General features: G+C 38.8%; 1 protein-coding gene across 2 annotated transcripts; it reads left to right on the top strand.

The window, feature by feature from the left end:
• The first annotated feature begins 3,034 nt into the window (after positions 1-3,034).
• LOC136747006 (stomatin) lies at positions 3,035-19,681 on the top strand. 2 transcript variants are annotated; one of them, XM_066699960.1, is made up of 8 exons: positions 3,035-3,121; positions 5,256-5,362; positions 10,104-10,207; positions 14,097-14,169; positions 14,863-14,945; positions 16,330-16,533; positions 16,815-16,949; positions 17,974-19,681. In XM_066699960.1, the coding sequence occupies exons 2-8, from the start codon at positions 5,272-5,274 to the stop codon at positions 18,163-18,165; spliced, it is 882 nt and encodes a 293-aa protein (XP_066556057.1). In that variant the 5' UTR covers positions 3,035-3,121; positions 5,256-5,271; the 3' UTR covers positions 18,166-19,681. The 2 variants fall into 2 exon arrangements, with proteins under 2 accessions (XP_066556057.1, XP_066556056.1); XM_066699959.1 differs by lacking the exon at positions 3,035-3,121 and adding an exon at positions 4,198-4,309.
• Positions 19,682-21,634: the final 1,953 nt, after the last annotated feature.

The following is a 21,634-nucleotide window of genomic DNA, read 5'->3' as shown; positions in this document are numbered from 1 at the left end:
GCTCTAACCAGAATAGAAAGAGGAGTGGGAGGCCCCGGTGCACACCTGAGCAAGAGGACAAATACATTAGTGTCTAGTTTGAGAAACAGACGCCTCACAGGTCCTCAACTGGAAGCTTCATTAAATAGTACTTGCAAAACACCAGTCTCAACGTCAACAGTGAAGAGGCGACTACAGGATGCTGACCTTCTAGGCAGAGTTGCAAACTAAAAGCCATATCTCAGACTGGCCAATAAAAATATAAGATTAAGATGGGCAAAAGAACACAGACACTGGACAGAGGAAGATTGGAAAAAAGTGTTATGGACAGACGAACCTAAGTCTGAGGTGTTCGGATCACAAAGAAGAACATTAGTGAGATGCAGACCAAATGAAAAGATGCTGGAGGAGTGCTTGACGCCATCTGTCAAGCATGGTGGAGGCAATGTGATGGTCTGGGAGTGCTTTGGTGGTGGGAGATTTGTACAGGGTAAAAGGGATCTTGAAGAAGGAAGGCTATCACTCCATTTTGCAATGCCATGCCATACCCTGTGGATGGCACTTGATTGGAGCCACTTTCCTCCTACAACAGAACAATGACCCAAAGCATAGCTCCAAACTATGCAAGAACTATTTAGGGAAGAAGCAGTCAGCTGGTATTCTGTCTATAATGGAGTGGCCAGCACAGTCACCGGATCTCAACGATATTGAGATGTTGTGGGAGCAGCTTGACCGTATCGTATGTAAGAAGTGCCCATCAAGTTAATCCAACTTGTGGGAGGTGCTTCAGGAAGCATGGAGTGAAATATCTTCAGATTACCTCATTACTACCTTACCTTTAATGTGCATTAAAGCTGTTCTGGTGGCTCATGGTGGCCCAACACCCTACTGAGACACTTTATGTTGGTTTTTCCTTACATTTTTCACCTGTCTGTATATATTTCACCTGTGTGTGTATATATACACTCACCTAAAGGATTATTAGGAACACCTGTTCAATTTCTCATTAATGCAATTATCTAACCAACCAATCACATGGCAGTTGCTTCAATGCATTTAGGGGTGTGGTCCTGGTCAAGACAATCTCCTGAACTCCAAACTGAATGTCTGAATGGGAAAGAAAGGTGATTTAAGCAATTTTGAGCGTGGCATGGTTGTTGGTGCCAGACGGGCCGGTCTGAGTATTTCACAATCTGCTCAGTTACTGGGATTTTCACGCACAACCATTTCTAGGGTTTACAAAGAATGGTGTGAAAAGGGAAAAACATCCAGTATGCGGCAGTCCTGTGGGCGAAAATGCCTTGTTGATGCTAGAGGTCAGAGGAGAATGGGCCGACTGATTCAAGCTGATAGAAGAGCAACTTTGACTGAAATAACCACTTGTTACAACCGAGGTATGCAGCAAAGCATTTGTGAAGCCACAACACGTACAACCTTGAGGCGGATGGGCTACAACAGCAGAAGACCCCACCGGGTACCACTCATCTCCACTACAAATAGGAAAAACGGGCTACAATTTGCACAAGCTCACCAAAATTGGACAGTTGAAGACTGGAAAAATGTTGCCTGGTCTGATGAGTCTCGATTTCTGTTGAGACATTCAGATGGTAGAGTCAGAATTTGGCGTAAACAGAATGAGAACATGGATCCATCATGCCTTGTTACCACTGTGCAGGCTGGTGGTGGTGGTGTAATGGTGTGGGGGATGTTTTCTTGGCACACTTTAGGCCCCTTAGTGCCAATTGGGCATCGTTTAAATGCCACGGCCTACCTGAGCATTGTTTCTGACCATGTCCATCCCTTTATGACCACCATGTACCCATCCTCTGATGGCTACTTCCAGCAGGATAATGCACCATGTCACAAAGGTCGAATCATTTCAAATTGGTTTCTTGAACATGACAATGAGTTCACTGTACTAAACTGGCCCCCACAGTCACCAGATCTCAACCCAATAGAGCATCTTTGGGATGTGGTGGAACGGGAGCTTCGTGCCCTGGATGTGCATCCCACAAATCTCCATCAACTGCAAGATGCTATCCTATCAATATGGGCCAACATTTCTAAAGAATGCTTTCAGCACCTTGTTGAATCAATGCCACGTAGAATTAAGGCAGTTCTGAAGGCGAAAGGGGGTCAAACACAGTATTAGTATGGTGTTCCTAATAATCCTTTAGGTGAGTGTATATGTATATATATATGTATATATATATATATATATATATATATATATACACACAACAGTTAGTTCTGGTCCTCGAATCTGATTGGACGAGAGACGTTCCTGACACCATCAGCACTCGGACACTTCACTGTGTGTATCACACTGGATACATCAAAGTTTTCCTCAGTGATTTTGATCGATATTAGCTTCTTTGTTTATTGAATTTTATATGAGACACGGCACACACTGGTAACCACACATGTAAGCGTTCTACCTTAGAACGGCCTCGTGCCTGTGGCCGAATCACAGCAGTGCTGATGTAGGGCCATATCACACTCTTGCTCGTGTGATATTGCTATATTGTTGCTCAGTGTGGAAGGTGGTGACCATGGTGCTATGATCTAAAAATATGAGGAGTCAAGGGAAACAGTCACACTTAATTATATGTATGCAGTGACAGTGGTGACATCGAACAAACAAAACAAAACAGAATCCTAGCTTCCATGGACAAACTGTACTATAATATGCTGCATAGTTGATCATGATTAGACAAATTATATTTTCAAATTATATATTTGAAATTTAGAAATTTGTGACCTTTTTCTCAATTAAGGTCTATGGGAAATCTTGTAATGAAAAATGTATGTTGAAATACCACTCAACTTACCACTCATACTTTTTCCTTTTCACAATTGCCACGGCCAGGTGTTGAGCAGACTGTGTGCTTATTTGGCCAGTCATGGAGTGCGTACTGTCTAGCTTGATTAGATGAAAGGATTTGTGACCACCCGGTAGCAGGTTGCAGCAGGGGGGGTGGGGTGGGTGTGTACGAGTGGAGAATGCTCATGATTATCCTCAAGGAGTTAGCTGTCATTTAGCAAACAGAGCTGCCAACAACCTCCTGTGGAAGGACGTTTTTGTGAATGTGGTTTTCCTCACTTACTGTGATGCAGACTGCTGGTCTGTGTCTGGGCCAATGTAAGTGGGATATCTTTCGGTTTGTTTGCATCACATATGTCTGAAAAGTGGAGTACTGATGTACTCCACTACAGGCTACAGAGGGTAAATTATTTGTGGACTCTGTCTTAATGCATAACCATATTAACACTGTACTATAATTCAGAATCTTCAAATTATTGGCACAGTTACTAATTTGCTAAGCAGTAGTTATACAGACAGTATCCAGTGAGTATCTGGTATTACAGTATTTGCAGTTGTTGACTATTTTGCACAGCAGTATTTATGCTGTATCCATTCACTATTTCACATGCATTTTGCACAGTATTTTGTGGTATTGTAACTGTTCACAACTGTTAGTGGGTAATAAACATGAAAAACTGAATTCTGCAAGTAAAACAGGTGTTCTTTTACTCAGTGAACTTGCTCTTATTCTATCTTTCTAAGGAATGCAGACTGAACAGGGAGAGATGTTGTGACAGGCACTTGCTAGCTCAACCAGGGTGGACAGACAAAAGTACATCACTTCCTGTTAACTTGTTCATTCATTTCTATGTAACTGAATAAGGAAACAGGAAGTGATAATCTCAGCCAAAATGCAGGACGTCATTTGAAGATATCTCTAAATGATTTGCAGATATCTCTAAATGAACAGGAAGTTATTTGAAGATATCTCTAAATGATTTGCAGATATCTCTAAATGATTTAGAGATATCTATAAATGATTTAGAGATATCTTTAAATATTTGAAGATATCTTTAAATGCATTTAGAGATATCTCTAAATGATAATTTGGCTTGCCATACTGGATGTGCCATCAAAGCTGACATCACAAACTACTAGCAAAAAGTCTCTCCAAGATTTGTCATTGACATCGGTAGGCTAAATGTTGTGTGTTGGGGAGTAACTACACTTGTCAAAATACTAGGGGTGGATGCAGCGCCGTTTCAAGCCTTTTGGGTTTCAATACTAGGGTTCCCCACCACCACGTTCACTGTAGCGGGGGGGAGCTGACGGTGTTTCATTCACGCTCTCGATAATATACAGGAAAGGGCACAAGAGGAAGGAAATTGGTTAACATTAAGTAAACAGTCATAATGGAGGCTGCCACGAAATCATATGGTACAGGTACAGAGCGTCTCAGCTCTATAGACGAGAGGGTGAGAGTGTGAGGTGATCGTCGTCGGACAGGAGAGAGAAGACGCAGAAGTGAGTTAAACTATATAGCCTACACAGTTATACATTCAATTTAATTTTAATATTCCCTGTACATACCGTTGTTCAATGTCCCTAGCTAGCGAGTTGACATGAAACCGCTACAAACGTTGGCTAGGTAGTCCTACCCCTAGCGTTATCAACTTGTTTTGCCTTTTTTTAAACAGAATGCGGTGCCGTTACTGTCAGATATCTGGCTAAAATATGTGTTTAGAGACCTAACTCGTCTAGAAAATGTTGCGTTTCCTATTGAATCAATACAGATGTAATTTGTTTGAGTAGTGTTTTGTAGCCTATATGTTGTAAGTGCAGAGCCCGTAATCTGTACATTTTAACGTGAGTTTGGTCACTCTGAACCTCAGACAGTCAGAAGTAGTTTAATGCTTTTGTGAGAGCCATACTCCATAATCCATTATTATGTTTTGGCACTTCTTCCAATCCTCCAGTTTAGTCTATTCATTGAGTAAATACAGCATCTGGTTTTTACTGTGTATGTAAATGTATTACAAACATGTATACATGGCTTTCATAATTTGGTATTAAACCTACTCTTATTATTTTGGAACAATATAAATGTGTAAACTTTCAGTGTCAAGTGTCTGTCTGTAATTGCTGTAATTTAACTATAGCCCAACACTAAAATGAATACATACAAATTAATGTTTATTTATTAATAGCTTTATTTATTCCCCAAAGCAAAGCCTCTGCAACTCTTGAAAGGGTTTCCTTAGCAGCTGGTAACACAATCTCTTGTTGGTATGCAAACAGATCCTTTTTTTTTTTTTCATCGTGTTTTGTGGTTGTTAAGGGCGTGACAGCATTGAAATCTGGTGTTTATAAAACACCAGGACCATTCCACTCCTGTCCTGTATTGCAGAGTAGTACAACACAACCACAGATATTATAAACATTTGACAATCTTATGATTGTTTTGCCACAGGAAAGCGATTTTTTGAATGTCCTTAAATAAAGTGGAACCCGAAATGGAGAAAAGTCGCTCCAGAATTACAGAAGTGACTGAGAAGGGCAACACCGGGGTGGAAGAAGGTAATTTATTTTCTATAATAAATTATACTAGGAAATGCAAACAAATAAGTATATATATTCCATGAGCTACATTGAAATGTATCTTTTGACCACAGAAAAGCTACACAAAAATTGCACATGCTCGTGTTCATGGAAACATACACACACAGAATCTACTGTAACTGAATTATGGGTGACTTGTGTTTAGATGTGATGCTTTCGGTTTCCATTGCTCAGAGTTATATTCGCTAATGATGAGGATCATAGTTTCCAAGCTAGTCTCACGTTTGCTGATAGACTTTTTCCAGTGTGGCTGTTTAAAATCAAATTGAACAAGATTTTGTATATTTTAGACAAATGTCATGAACACAATCTTAATGAATCCTAGTCTAATTTCTAGTTTTGTATGAAAGGTCAGTTTCCAAATAGAAATCGATTGTATATACAACACAAAGGAATTCCATACTCATCAGTCGGACTAAGTTCAAAAGTGAGGATTTATCAGTTTAGATAGTCCAGGTAATCCAAACAGAATGAAGATATTGGAGATCAGTTAAACTTGGACTGCATTCTTCTCAACAGAGGTCTCGAAGGAAGTGAAGAAATCCTCATTCTGCCCTTATCAGTGCTATTAAATAGGTTTAAACGGGATACTGATTTCACTGATATCAGTTTACCGGTACATGGTTTAAGATTATTACAACAGAAATGCATTGTTACACTGGCTGTATTATAATGCATGTGCTGCTCATGAGCTCTCAGTGTTTAGTGTTTAAGTGTTGTTGATTTTTAATCCCTTTTGTAGTGTAGAATGGCACTATTTCTCTCATATACAGTCAGGTACATAAATATTTGGACAGTGACACAATTGTCATCATTTTGGCTCTCTGTGCCGCCACAATGGATTTGAAAGGGAACAATCAAGATGTGCTTTAAGTATAGACTTTCATCTTTAATTTGAGGGTAGTGTCAGGATGTAAACATGGGAGAGTGGTCTCAAGAAAGAAGTGACACAAGTCCCAAATGAGAGTTCATAGCCTTTTGGAAATGTACTTTATTACAAGCACATCAAGTGTAGCGGGCACCTAAATCATCAAACAATGTCAAACAGCTCTCCTGCCTAGTACACTCCAAACAGACTCTCCACCTAGGTCTCATTTTAAGTCAAACCCCTCTCTTGGTTACCAACATACTAAACTATTTATAGCTGTGGCTATATCCACCTCCTCCCCAGCTAAACCATTATTCAGATCCAGTTAGACCATTGCATAATTATTAATTTAAATATAAAACAGTTCAGTTGTGTTATTGCACTTGAAACTATTAATAATTAATTCAATAAACAAATACATATATATGGAATCACAGTATCAAATACCTTACCGAATAGCAGCATTTTAGGTCAGTTTTAACACCTCCCGCCACCAGAATGTGCTCTTCCCAGCTCGTATATGCATGGGTGAAAGCCGCACGCATGCCCTAATAATAAAATGCGAGAGACACAAAGCTGTGTACATCGGGAGTCACCTGTTGAGGTAAGTTTTTACATAGTAATAGAATGAGAGGCTTTATAGTAAATGAACAAACATTACAATGCAGTCAGTAAACCTTTGGTATATAATATGAAACTCACATAAATGCAAGTGTGCACCCCATACATCCTGCTTGTATTCACATCAAACCATAACAAAATAATTACTATGCATTAATCCCCACCCTCAATCACTGCCTCTTATGTAAACATGGACTATTGCAAATGGAAGTGAGGTATATTACTGTAAATAAATCGTTCCTACACAAGACATCTCCCTTTGCACGGTTTGTAATGTTGTATCCACAGACATGTATGCAATCTTACAGTACAGAAGGCATCTATTGATATTATACTCTGTGACACTGCAGTGAAGGAGCGCAGACTAAAGCTGCTCCGTCACAGGTAGTTACTGTACATCCAAATCTGGTGAACGGTGTAGGAATTACACCCATTTTTATATGTGGTCCCCCCAATTTTAGGGGCTCAAAAGTAATGGGACAATTGGCTGCTCAGCTGTCTCAGCTGTTCCATGGCCACGTGTGTGTTATTCCCTTGTCAGTTCAATTACAGGTAAGCAGGTCTAGATTTGATTTCAAGTGTGGTATTTCCATTTGGAATCTGTTGCTGTTAACCCTCAATATGAAGTCCAAAAAGTGAATCAAGCCATCATTAGGATGATACATAAAAACAAACGAATCAGAGAGATAGCAAAAACATTAGGTGTGGCCAAATAAACTGTTTGGTACATTCTTAAAAAGAAAGAACACACTGGTGAGCTCAGGAACACCAAAAGGCCCGGAAGACCACGGAAAACAACTGTGGTGGATGAGAGAAAAATAGTTTCCCTGGTGAAGAAAAACCCCTTCACAATAGTTGACCAGATCAAGTTGACCAGTCAGCACTGCTGTTCACTGTCTTGTGTACAAACTGCTTAGTTCGTAACTTGGGGTCATTTTCTTGATTCACTTCCGTGTTTTCTCAGGACTCAGATCATATTGCAATAATCAAGTGAGCTCCATTCGTTTTGTATTAATAAAACACTGGATATTTACATTTTACATGATTAGTGCATATATAAGAAATTGCAGCATAACACGTACAGTAGGGTTGGCCGTGCACCGGCTCTGGAGCCAGAGCAGAGCTGGACAGTTTTTGTTAGTTGTGATCTGGAGCTGGAGCTGGCATTGCTGGAGCCGGAGCTGAGGTCATGGAGCTGCTCCACTCTTCCCCCCTTCATTAAACTCACCCAGATATTAAGTTTTCTTAAATTAACAATATATATATATATATATATATATATATATATATATATATATATATATATATATATATATATAACTTCATAGGTATTGTTGTGTGTTGGGGGTTGTAAAATAAGATCAGTTCACCTAGAATATCATTGTAGGCTGTAGAGTTAAGATTTCCCTTCAGTGGGGCTAGGGGGCTGAGTCCTGAGACCATTATTCTTCCTCCAAACTTTACAGTTGGTCTATGCATTTGTGCAGGTAGCGTTCACCAGGCATCCGCCAAACCCAGATTCCTCCATCAGATGGTGAAGCGTGATTCATCACTCCAGAGATCGCATTTCCACTGCTCAAATGTGATGAGCTTAACACCACTCCATCCGACACTTGGCATTGCGCATGGAGATCTTAGGCTTGTGTGGCTGCTCGGCCATGGAAACCAATTTCATGTCCAAATACTTTTGAGCCCCTAAAATTGGGGGAGACCACATATAAAAATGGGTGGAATTCCTACACTGTTCACCCAACTTGGACGCAACTACCCTCAAATTAAAGAAGAAAGTCTATACTTAAAGCACATCTTAATTGTTTCCATTCAAATCCATTGTGGTGGTGTACAGAGCCAAAATGATGACAATTGTGTCACTGTCCAAATATTTATGGACCTAACTCTTTGATAAATAATCACAATTTGTGCAATGCAGTGTAATACAGTTATGGACACAACTGCAATAGCTTACAGTGTGAAATAGTCCACGGCAATTGTGAGAAGAAAGCATCTTGTAGCACACGCAACATATAGCAATATGCTGTGCACAATCGCACCTTATACACAGCCACATGACACATTGCATCGGCACAGTCCCTGACAGAGTCCCTGACTTGCCTTAAAATGTACCTGGACCTGATGTTCCAAAACAATGGAGCAGAAAGTCCAGGAGTGTCAAGGCTGTAATACCACAGAAATGTGTGTAGTGAAGCCCAGCTCACAATGGCACAATTTTCAGAAAAGTGGTGCAGGTCTGAGGAAGGCCCAGGATGTAGCAGGGAAAGGCCAGACAGATTCATAGGCCTGAGCAATGGTCTGTTTCAAGCCTGAAGATGAAGTCAATTAAGAAGAGAATACCACTGTAGAACACAGTTTTTAGTCTGGTCTGAGACAATGCAGAGACAAAGGTGTAGAAAACAAATAGCCAAGCTCTGGAGAAGCTATGCTGTATAGATGAGAAGAAATGGAAGGGGAAGAAAGCAGCTAAGTTGGCTGCAGCTGCAAAACTGCAACTTGGAGTGAATCCCTTTGGAAAGGGCTGTTGCATGCTTTCAGAGGCTGTGGGACAGTAACTGTAATGTTTCAGAAGACAGCTGAGGTGGACCCAAGTGCAAGATCTTATACATAGGAGGCACAGCTCACAGGAACACATGCTTAGAAATAAAACAATTAATGAGACAAGACTTAGCAGAGAGTGCAGGGCAAACAGAGTTTTAAGTGCAGGGCAGAGTGGAGTCAGTGGAGCTGGTGAAGAGAGGAAGAACCAATGAGTGAATAGGGTTAGTAGGACAAGTGCACATGGAAGGTAGCAATGTTAATTGGATAATTGCAGGGTTAGTATTCAGGGGAACAGTGGAACTGTGGCTGACAGGTGTGACAGTAGCAGGAACAGACATGCAGGCCACAATGTTGTCATGATCAACAACAACAATGCAAAAAAAAAAAAAAGATTTACCTTAACTTGATCCGTCTCATGCAAAGTCTTGAAAAGCATGTGGCTAGTGTGGAATGTGTAGATTAAGCTATATTAAGGGGGTGGGCTTTACTAAGCCTTTTGAGAGCATTGTTATAAAGCTGAGTAGCAAACCCGAGGCAGCATTTCCTCTACCTTAGTAGCTATTTTCAATTTGAAACAGCTATATATTCTCTAAATAGTGTATATAAATATGTAGTAGTTAAATTGTAATTTTCTCATTTTTCCCTTCAACCATTTAGGTAGTGATGGAGGTGGGTTTGGTTGCTGTGGATTTATCCTGATTACGATTTCTTTCTTTTTTATCCTTGTGACTTTCCCCTTATCCATCTGGCTTTGCTTTAAGGTAAGTGCAGTTTAGTCTACAGTAAAATGCTGCTTCTAAAGTTTTCCTACCAGTGCTTTTGTAATTATGACACAGTGTCTACAACCCCTTTAAAAATGTTCACCATTTGTTGCCTTATAGCTTGTAATTAAATGCATTAAGAGTTTATTTTTCAATTTATCTATACATAAGGGGTGTAACGATTCACTGATTTGAATCGAGAAGCCAGTCCAGCTGTTTGAGTTATGACAGCACCAATTCAAATTCCCCAATCCAGTCCATATTTACCATTTTAACTGATAGCTCTTTAAGTGCTGTGGTATGATAATGAAAGGCAATCCAGCTAACACAATGTTGCCAAAACTTTGTACAATGTTGAGGTAACGTAAATTACGTTGTGGCAACATTGTGCGTTAGAAGGGAAACACTAATTAGTGTATTTGGCATGTGGGAGATCTATGGTCTGATGAGACCAAAATAGAGCTTTTTCACCTCAACGCTAAGTGCTACATTTGGTGCAAGCCTAATACCGCACATCATCCTGAGAACACCATCCCTACCATGAAGAATGGTGGTGGCAGCATTACGCAAAATGGATGCAGCAAAGTACAGAGAAATCCTGTAAGAAAACCTGCTGAAGTCAGCAAGAGACCTGGGACTTGGGAGAAGATTAATCTTCCAGCAGAACAATGACCCCAAACATACATCCAAAGCCACACTGGAGTGGCTTAAAAATTAAAAGGTCAATGTCCTGGAGTGGCCCAGTCAAAGCCCGGACGTCAATCCAATTGAGAATATGTGGAAAGAGTTGAACATTGCTGTTCACCAAAGGGCCCCATCCAACTTGATGGAGCTTGAGCAATTGTGCAAAGAAGAATGGGCAAACATTGCTGTGTCCAGATGTGCAAAGCCGGTAGAGACTTATACACATAGACTCATGGCTGTAATTGCTGCCAAAAGTGCCTCTACCAAATATTGACTGAAGGGGTGATTACTTATGCATTCAATTATTTTCTGTTTTGTATTTATAATTAAGTTAGAAAAAAAATCTCTTAATGCTACAGCCTACAATGACATTCTAGATGATCTTGCACTTCCAAATTTGTGGCAACAGTTTGGGGAAGATCCTTTCCTGTTTCCTGCATGTGACCTTAACTCCCAGGCAACCAACTTTTGAAGAAACTAGTCAGAGCATTTCAGGTAACAGATGGCTATAAAATTAGGTTAATTTTGGCAGATTAAGAATTTGGTTGGAATAAAATAATTTGGAAATACTTAAAACTTTAGAGTTAAAATGGACTTTACTTCTTTTGCAAGTGGTTTATGAGAGATGCCCTGAGATTATAGAATCACTTCATGAATGGAGTGAGAAAGTGAAGGTGTCATATATTTGCAATTAATAAAAATAATGTATTATCTACTAATAGCTGGAGTGAGAACTGATCTTATTGTATAAACCCCAACACAACAATACCTATGAAGTTATATATTTTGTCAATTTAAGAAAACTGGACTTAATATCTGGGTGAGTTTATTGCAGGGGGGAATGAGTGGAGCAGCATCATGACCTCAGCTCCAGCTCCAGGCTCTAGAACGCTACGATGAGCCTGAGTCCAGCACCGCTCCGGCTCCAGCTCCTATCCGGCTCCGGAGCACAACTAACAAAAACTGTCCAGCTCCGCTGCAGCTCCAGGTCCTAACCAAAAGGCCTGGAAGACCAAGGAATGACAGAAGTCAACAATCAAGAGAAGACTTCACCAGAGTAAATACAGAGGGTTTACCACAAGATGTAAACCATTGGTAATCCCCAAAAACAGGAACAAAGGCAACTTCAAAGATCCTCTGCATGTTCACAAGCACATATCTATGCAAGGACGCTTCCCTTTTTTTTGCTGAAGTGCCTTATTGGTCCCCTCCCCTCTGCACCTCCTGCACAGCATCAGCCTCTGTGGACCGCAGTTAACCCATCATCCCAACACCCATCCATTTCCCCCCCCCCCCAGGACCGCCCGTGGAAAAAATATATTGCTGAACACTGATATGGACAGATGAGACAAAGATCAACCATAATGGGAAGAGAAGAGCCCTCACACAAAGACATATACTTACCTCTATTAAATGTACAGTATTCTGACTTTAAACTAGTTGAGAGTTTAATACACTGTTATTTAAATCAATACAATAATAACCGCAAACACATTAATATCGTTTTGAGAAGAAACAACAAAAATTCATTAAGATTAAGCCAAAATGTTGATTACAACATCAATTCCACATGAAATTTTCAGTTTTCAAATCTTCTAGTCTTTTTTCCTTTTGAGAACCTCAAAATATACATTTGTAGACTTGTACTTTGCTATGTGTTAAATTGGCTGCCATAATAATTGGGAAATAGCCAGTTTCTAAATCCAACCACTTTGAATTGAACCGAATCGCATGGTATCGAATCGAAACGTATTGTATCACATCGAATCTTTCCTGTATTATGTGACAGAGTATCTAGATGCGTATGGAATCATCAGAGTGGGAAAGATACACACCCCTACTATACATCCTACCCCACAACTTCAAAGTGAAGAAATATTCTGGAAATGTGTAGAAAATGTATTAAAACTAAAAACTGAAATAGCTTTGTTGAATAAGTGTCCACCCCACTTGTAATTGCAGTCCTAAAGTAGCTCACGTGTAAGTAATTGACACCAAGTTAAGTGGCCTCCACCTGTCTTAGATTTTAGTGATTCACATGATTTCCGTATAAATTGAGCAGTTCCTGTAGGCACAGATTATGGGATTGGTATTCAAAAAATATCAAAGGCCTTGACTATTAAGAAGTGAGAGGTGTGTGGCACCACCAAGACCCTGCCTAGATCCCTCCAAACTGGATGACCGAGCAAGAAAGAGACTGATCAGAGAGGCTACCAAGGGCCAGTGGCAACTTTACAAGAGCTGCAGGCTTTTATGGCCAAGACTGGTCAAAGTGAATGTGACAACAATATCTCCAACACTCCACAAATCTCCCCTGTATGGTACTCAAGAAAGCCCACCATGAATCCCATTTGAAGTTTGCATCAGCGCTACCCAAGGAACTTGACAGAGCTTGAACAGTTTTGTAAAGAAGAAAGGTCAAATATTGCCAAATCGATCCCTACAGACTCACAGTTACATTTGCTTCCAAAGGTGCTTCCACCAAGGATTAACTCAAGGGGGTGGAGACTAATCCAATTATGATAACGTTTTAGGCAAAAAAAATGCTGTAAAGTAATAATGCTTTAAAAAATAGACATGTTAATAGATTATATTTATCAATTAACTAAATGCAAAGTGAGTGAACATATCCATATTTGGTTTGACCACCGTTTGCCTTCAAAACAGCATCAATTCTTCAAGGTACACTTGCACGAATTCAGGGATTTTGTAGGCATATAGTCAGGTGTATGATTAAACAATTATACCAAACAGGTGCTAATCTACAATTCAATATGTAGGTTGAAACACAAGCATTAACTGAAACAAAAACAGCTGTGTAGGAGGAATAAAACTGAGTGAGGAACAGCCAAACTCAGCTAACAAGGTGAGGTTGCTGAAGACAGCCCCAAATTTATTCTGCAGCATGACAACGACCCCAAACATATAGCGACAGTCATTAAGAACTATCTTCAGCATAAAGAAGAAGAAGAAGAAGTCCTGGAAGTGATGGTATGGCCCCACAGAGCCCTGATCTCAACATCATCAAGTCTGTCTGGGATTACATGAAGAGAGAGAAGCCACTGAGGCTGCCTAAATCCACAGAAGAACTGTTAACTGCTATAATTGCATTAGCAGCTTGGCAGGTGCATACCAGTGCAATTAATGTATCTGCAGAAAAGCCTTTTACAATTGGGAAATTAACCAAGGCTGCTTTTCCTTCCAGATTGTGACAGAGTATGAGAGAGCTGTCATCTTTCGACTAGGGCGGGTGACCAAGGGTGGACCAAAAGGGCCGGGTATGTACAGTGTACATTTCTATCTCATTTTCAGTTTTATTGAATCCTGTTTTTAAAATACATTCGTAAATCTATTTTTGGAGGGTGGATATAAAAAGTAATTCATGCCAGTGAAGAAGGTAGTAATTCAGATTGTGTATAATGTATCCAACTACACTGGTTTTAAAAAGGACCTCTTTACACTTTCACAGTCTGATTTGTTATGACTTAATACGTACAGTAGATTATCATAGATTTTCTTGAAAATACGCCCAATGTTAACAAGTCATGTGCACTAACTATTATTAGACTACATTTGTTATTATAATGCAATTAATATAATTTCATTTAAGCTTTTGCTCATATGCAATAACTGATGTGAAATTCTCCAAGTTGAACCTAATTTTTAAAGGGATATTGAGCCAGAAGCTGATCTGTTAAATGCTTGAATGGTTTCATTAGCATAGCTTGATTGACGTCTTGAGGTTTTCAGTTTGGACTAGATTATTTGTTCAGTTTCCCCAGTGAAATTCACAGCCTCATTATTATATGCCAATCTCTCACTAAGGGTCTCCAAAATCTTGGCTTTTGCATGTCAGATGTATTAAATCCCGAAGGACAGAAGCTCCTAGTTAGAAGTTAAAAGCATTAAACGAAGAACACAACCTTTATTAAATTAGAACTTAGGCCTAAGTGCTGTCTCTTGTTTTTCAGGATTGTTCTGGGTCATTCCTTGCACAGATACTTTTCGTCGAGTTGATCTACGGACCATTTCATTTAATATTCCTCCTCAGGAAGTAAGTTTTGTAAAAAAACTAAAAGTTGGCACAATATGTTTAGCTCTTGGGCAATAATGCATGTAGTGTAGATGGAGCAACAACTGCTTCATTATAAAAAGATGTCCTGAGGATAAATATTATGCAAAATGTAGGCCCCTGAGTGGTCCTGAAGCTTAGTCCCCGCTAGACATTGCGTAGAGCTATTGGAGCTATGATGTGAACAGAAACTGACCATTAGAGGGAAACAATTGCAATTATTGTAACTGGAGCTGAGAACCATAACTTATTTTCAATACCTCTAGATACCTTACACAATGTTGGTCATCTTTACTGATGCAAAAATAGTACATAGCAGTTGTTTGTAATTAAAAGGGGAAATGCTGAGGCCTAAAACTCATGTAGGGCAACCAAATGGCAAAACCAGTTAAAGGTTTAAGCTTAATTTGTTCTGCTGTTGCATACTTAAGCTTGAAGCTCCCACCATACGATTAGCCACGCACCGACAGGTCAGATGGGTTAACCTCTGTTCACCGCATACCAACGATACTTGTACCACCTCAAATAAATATCCTCTGAAGCACAAACTTATACACATTACACATTTTATGTGTAAGTAGCAGAAAGCTGACTGATAATAAAATAAACTTTGATTGGGTATACCTTTGTACTTTGCAATTTGTCAAAGTTTTGATTTGGTGTAGGGCTAAGCTGAAAAACTGCAATTTAGTTTGATCTGAAGGTAAGTTCCCCAGTCCCTCCCTGCATTGTGAAGTTAAGAGTACCACAGGTTTCTAATGGTCACAAGGAGGCAGACCCTCATTTTAAGGGGTAAGGGTTACTTACATCACTGTCTGAGATTGCTAGGATGTTTTGGTTCACGAGAAAGAATGACACGTAATGGTTCAGCAGCCCCAACTCTACTTCTAGCAGCAGAGCTCTCCCATCTAATTAATGATCATACCAAGCCAACATATAAGGGCCATTTCCTAGTTTGAAGCATATAAAATTGATCGACACATGCCATTTTTAGAAATATATTGTCTGAAAAACAAGGTACCTTTTAATTATAAAGAATAATTCATTCCAGAGTGCAACACAGAAACGTGTTTAAACAGCAACCACAATAGATTTGTTTTTTCAGAAGTTTTAGACAATTATGATATCATGCACAGCAGTAAAGTTAAGAAGCATATAGCTGTAAGTCTTACTCGGATCTTACACAGTCCTTAAAGGTTTTTGCTAGTTTTATGTTTATAGAAAATACAATGTGAAACATAGATGAGGTACTTATGATTTAATAAAATCTTCCTGCTTCCCACTATTAATAATATTTATTTTTGAGTTGGGCTGTATTCATGTTGTAAAATTAGGTACTGAAGTATGAAACCTTTCCTTTCTGTAGGTTTTAACGAGAGACTCTGTGACGATTATGGTGGATGGCGTTGTATATTATCGTATTTTCAGTCCCACCGTGGTTGTCACGAAGGTGGAAAATGCAGACCAGGCCACTCAGATGCTGGCTCAGACCACACTGAGGAACATGCTGGGGACCAAGAACTTATCTGAAATCCTCACTGACCGGGAGGAGATGGCAGACCAGATGGAGGTGAGGACTGGATTTAAATTGGCAATAGTGCAATAATGGGCAATAGAGCATAGGCAAAAGGCAGTAGTGCTGTGTCGAGTTTCAACTCAGTGTAGTTCATATTACAGATGAATGTTTGTTAATATAATTAACTAGGAATCCCCTTTTATAACATTGTTTGGCTTGTATTTGTAATATTTGTGTGTACAACATCTCCACACACAAATCTATATATATATGCACATAGGGAATGATCTAGTGATTTCTGTCAGAATCATCACTTTGACACTTTTTCTTTCCAGCATGTTCTATATGATGCATCAAAGGAGTGGGGCATCAAGGTGGAGAGAGTGGAGCTGAAGGATGTCAAGCTCCCGATATCTCTGCAGAGAGCCATGGCTGCCGAAGCAGAGGCCTCCCGTGAAGCCCGTGCCAAAGTAAGATGGTGTGTTTGTCGTTGCAGTAGCTCTTCATGTGCAGATGCTCCCAGAGTAGCTCCTAGTGTGTACACACCAACTGGTTTTTTGGATCAACTGAAAAGAGAACCTTAAACCTTAATACAAAAATAAGTATAAGACGTGTTTCTATTGCCACCCCACCCGTTGTCAATGTCAGTGATTAGGCAGAGTTCTGTTTTCTTGTCAATATTTTTTTTCAACATGCAAGGAAACCCAGCCATCAACAAATCAATATGTCTAGTGCAAATGCTATGTCTCAGCAGTTCATTGAAGTGCATACAAATGCAGAAGTTCCCAACTCTAGGATATCAATCCCATTTGGTGTTTTAACTGATCAAAGATGAGGTTAAAGAGCCACCTAGCAGGGCTTTAAATTATATATTTCTAAAATATAAAATAGATTATTAAAAGTATAAACAACATTGCATTGATTTTGAGGTCTCACAAACTTCCCAGCTCTGTGCAACTCAATGAGACTTCTTTGGGTCAGACATTTTTTATTTCTTAATCATTAAAAGCTGAGCTACAGAATGTGATAAAGAAAACCATTAACACATCTTGTCTTTGTTATTTAGTGTTAACCATGAGCAGGGTACCAGCAGTCTCTCTCCAGGATAGAATACAAATGAGAAGAGGCTGTTGGCCCATCAGCACATCTAGCCCATATGGTTCCATGCGAATCACTCAAAACACTACAGGAAAAATATACTTTTTCAATTAAATGGCAGGGGAACTTGTTCCAGATTCCACAACTCTAAGTAAAGAAGTGTCTTTTTTTAAAGAATGTGCATTCCACTTTGTCCTGTCTGGATTTTTGAGAACCTTATTTGGGAATGGTTTGGGAAGAATCATTATTTGTAGGAGATAAAGGGCAGTAGGGTGAATCTAACCTCTACGTGTTTGCTTTTGAGGTCTTGTTTCCTTGAGCTTGTGTATTCCCACCTGTATGTAACATCTGTGTATCTGGAGTATAGCATTAAACTCGAGGCCTGACTCGTTCCAGGTGATCGCAGCAGAGGGGGAGATGAATGCCTCTCGGGCTCTGAAAGAAGCTGCCATCGTCATGTCCGAGTCGCCTTCTGCCCTGCAGCTCCGGTACCTGCAGACCCTGTCAGAGATCGCCTCTGAGAAGAACTCCACCATCATATTCCCCCTTCCTATTGATCTGATGGCCGCCTTCATGAAGAATAAATGAGCTTGGAATCACTACGTGCCCTCTGTAACACTGAGGATTATTTAAATCTGATTATTTAACAATAAATTAAGAAGAAATTACCTGGGATGGTAATGGATAAAAGAACACAAGTTCCTTTTTCACATGACTGGACTTCTCTTTCATCAATTGAATGCAAATAAGTCACTTGGCGTGTTTGTATGCACAGACTTTTCAACATATCACATGTACGAGTCGTTCAGAACATAATCTGTTTGCCTATGGCAATCAAACACAACAGGACTATGGAAAAGTAATACTCTGATGCTTCAGATTTCTGAAATGGGAAGGAACAAAATGGGAAGGAGTCAAAAAAACAACAACTGGGAAATAGAGGGAGACAAAAATCCTTCAGATGTATTGTTTACTCCTTGAGAGGCAGAAAACTAATATAATTGCACTGAATAAACGTTTGTTAGTAAGGTTTTGACTTTTCAAACCGCGTGTTATCCAAATTGAATGAGGTTGTTGTGTTCATATATGTAAATTCTTCTATAAATATGTTATGGCAGTTTGTTAAATAATATATAATATACAATAAGTTTCATAAATGAACTATCGTTATCTGTATATTTGCTTTGGTTTTGAATAAAGCATCGTATTGTATCTTTAACCCAAGATATTTTTTCTTACAGGACTATAATTCTTAGACAAGGAAATCATCATAAACACAATCTTGAGTGTGTGTCAGTCTAACTCAGGGCCAGATTAAATCAAAACTTTGACCCACCCGCTAATAGGAAACTACAAACCTGTACATCATAGCGGTTACATTTATGATTAGAAGAACACTAGTGTAGATATAGTGTAGACGGAGCAACGGAGTTCAGTTTTCTATTAGCGGGTGATCAAAGATTTGATTTAATCCGGCCCTCAGTCTCAGTCAGACTTTTGTATTGAGAAATATCACACTTTTTGTATATATATGCCCACTGCAAGTCTTCGATATCAGGCTAATATGTAGCTGTAGTGGGGAAATTATTTACTTTAATTATTTTCTGTATATTATTTCTATATTATTGTTTCATGTTGTTATAGTATTAATTGTTTTTTAGTTTTGTCTATGAAGCAATCATTTGTTTGTATTGACCCCTTCGTGGGAACTACTTTAATTATTACTTTTCATGCAAGAATGCTACAGAAATCTACCAAAGTAATTTTACCCTGCCTCCCCCTCAAGGTTAATCGTTTCTTGGGTTGTATACAAAACAATTGTCTCCAAGTCACTCTGCCTCTGCCTTAAGGCTCACTGTTTCTAGAATATATAGGTCTACAGCTATTGCCTTTTGAATACCTGATCAACAACTATCAGTATGCATGGGGTAAATTGAACTCATACAGCTGGATTGAGCTGGATTTGCTGTAACCTATTGTTTGTCAAAGATACAAAAGGGCTTCTTCCAGCTCACATCTCTAGTTCTTTTCTTCACTTCAATGTGAGAGGAGAGTGCCAGGTTAACCTGTATTTATGTTTTGTATAATAAACTTGTTACTTCTTCATCGGTGTATCCTGAGATTTACTGAAACCACTACATAGCTAATACAGTTTTTTCATCTTGTGGTTGACAGGCATATAACCTCATTAGAAATATGGTCTGGAAAATAAGAGGTGCTGGTGGTACTAAGAAGAATAACATTTTTACAATTTCAGAATGAAATTAACTTGATCAACTAGTTAATAACATGGCACTTCAACAACCTCACTGTTTAATAGTGTTTCACACACACATAGCTGAGGTACTTCAATTACTTATATTACAATAAAAAGCCCTAACCCTTTCCCACTAGAAATTATAAGAGTGTCATCTAGTGGTACAATTAAAGTACTGCAGGAAAACTTTTTTAACTTTTCCCCTGCTATTACTTGTTTTTAACAATACATTTTGACATCATGATCAATCAATCAATTTTTATTGGGCATAGTACATTTCACCAAGTCATCACAAGTTACTCCACAAACATTAAATCAACAAATCAAGTTTGTGATTAATATAAAATGTGAATGAGAATGTGTTTGATAAGATCAAGATAAAAGACAAACTGCACGTGAGGAATGGTTTACGTTTAAACAACACCAGCAACAAACAAACAGCATACTGTGGATTGTATATCAGTATTAAGAAATAGCTACCTATTACAAGCCACAACGTATATTGCCTCTCTTATTGAAATTTTAGTAAGAAATTAACTAATCTGCATACAACTACAGAAGATATTGTAGTTAAGAACTGCACATATCATTGAGCATACTTTTCCCTTATTTTAAAAAGTCCAAACTGGCTGTCTTTGCTGCTTCTGTTCAAAGCCCCACGGTGTGGACCTAGAAAAAAGACTGGGCAGGGAAATTGAGTTTGTAGGTAAGCGGGACTGTTTAAATACCCGTTCTTGAGCAGTACACTTGGGGTCTATATGCACTTAAAATTCCTTTCACTTCAGATCGCCCTTCAACTCACATTAACCCTCCAAAGAACTTTTAATTCAACTTTTAAAATCAACAGCTAAACAAAGTAGTTCTTAGTTAGAGAGCACCTTTTACACAAGGTGGCCGCACCTTCAACCTTATCTGCTGATCAGTTTTACATCTTGCTGATTGTGAAGCAGCAGTAACTAGTCCATTCACAAATATATATATATATTTGTTTTCCCGTTAATAACTGATATGCCTGACATAAGCAGAGTCAGGGGCCAGTCTGCAATAAGTCCAATTGCTGAATAAGGACTTGCATATGCACAATCTGCGTATGTATTAGTATAGATATTTGGGGAAGGCTCTATCTTTTAAGTTTATTATTTAAGAAGCTTTTTCCATACCAAAAAAAGCTATAGTAATTGTAGTCCAATTTGTACAATTGTCATTTTTTATGTTTAAGGGAAAGCACCCTGAATCGGCTTACAAGAATGGTTTGAAATTAAAGACACCTTAATTGCACTTTAATTTAATTGCACTCAGTATGTCTGAGATGTCAGTTTTCGTCCTGTGGTTCTGTGTTATTGAAGATATTTCTGCAGTTGAACCAATGCTTATTTTAATGGAAACAAACTATTTTATAAACTATTTACCAATAATTTATTATTGATACCATAATATAAAGTGTTACTGAACACACCAGTCATTCATTAATACTTGCATTCATTAAACAACAACATGCTGGAATACTAGATTTTAAGGTTTAAATATGTATATATTTAGGGAGATATTAGCACAATACACATGTGCGTAAAATCAAATCAGTTTTCTGGTTTATTATTTTTGCTTCTTTAACTTTAGTAGTTAATCTGTCTAGGAATTTAATTCAGCTATTTCTTGAAATATCTCTAGGAATCATCTTAGTCAATATGTAAAGATAAAACCCTAATGCATAATCATTTAATACCTTCTGTTGCTGTAAAACTGAAACTTTCAGTGCTTCAATATAATCTTGTTTATTGTGTGTCTCTATAGTGTCTCAGG

This window comes from Amia ocellicauda, chromosome 3 (genome assembly GCF_036373705.1).
Source record: "Amia ocellicauda isolate fAmiCal2 chromosome 3, fAmiCal2.hap1, whole genome shotgun sequence".
In the NCBI taxonomy this organism is placed as follows: domain Eukaryota; kingdom Metazoa; phylum Chordata; class Actinopteri; order Amiiformes; family Amiidae; genus Amia; species Amia ocellicauda.
Note: the sequence above shows the minus strand (reverse complement) of the source record. Positions and strands in the feature narration are given on the sequence as shown.

Coding starts and splice junctions, on each gene's coding strand:
- LOC136747006 (XM_066699960.1), top strand. CDS start 5,272: ATGTCCTTAAATAAAGTGGAACCCGAAATGGAGAAAAGTCGCTCCAGA. Junction 10,208..14,096: donor CCATCTGGCTTTGCTTTAAG/GTAAGTGCAGTT, acceptor TTTTCCTTCCAG/ATTGTGACAGAGTATGAGAG. Junction 16,950..17,973: donor CCCGTGAAGCCCGTGCCAAA/GTAAGATGGTGT, acceptor GACTCGTTCCAG/GTGATCGCAGCAGAGGGGGA.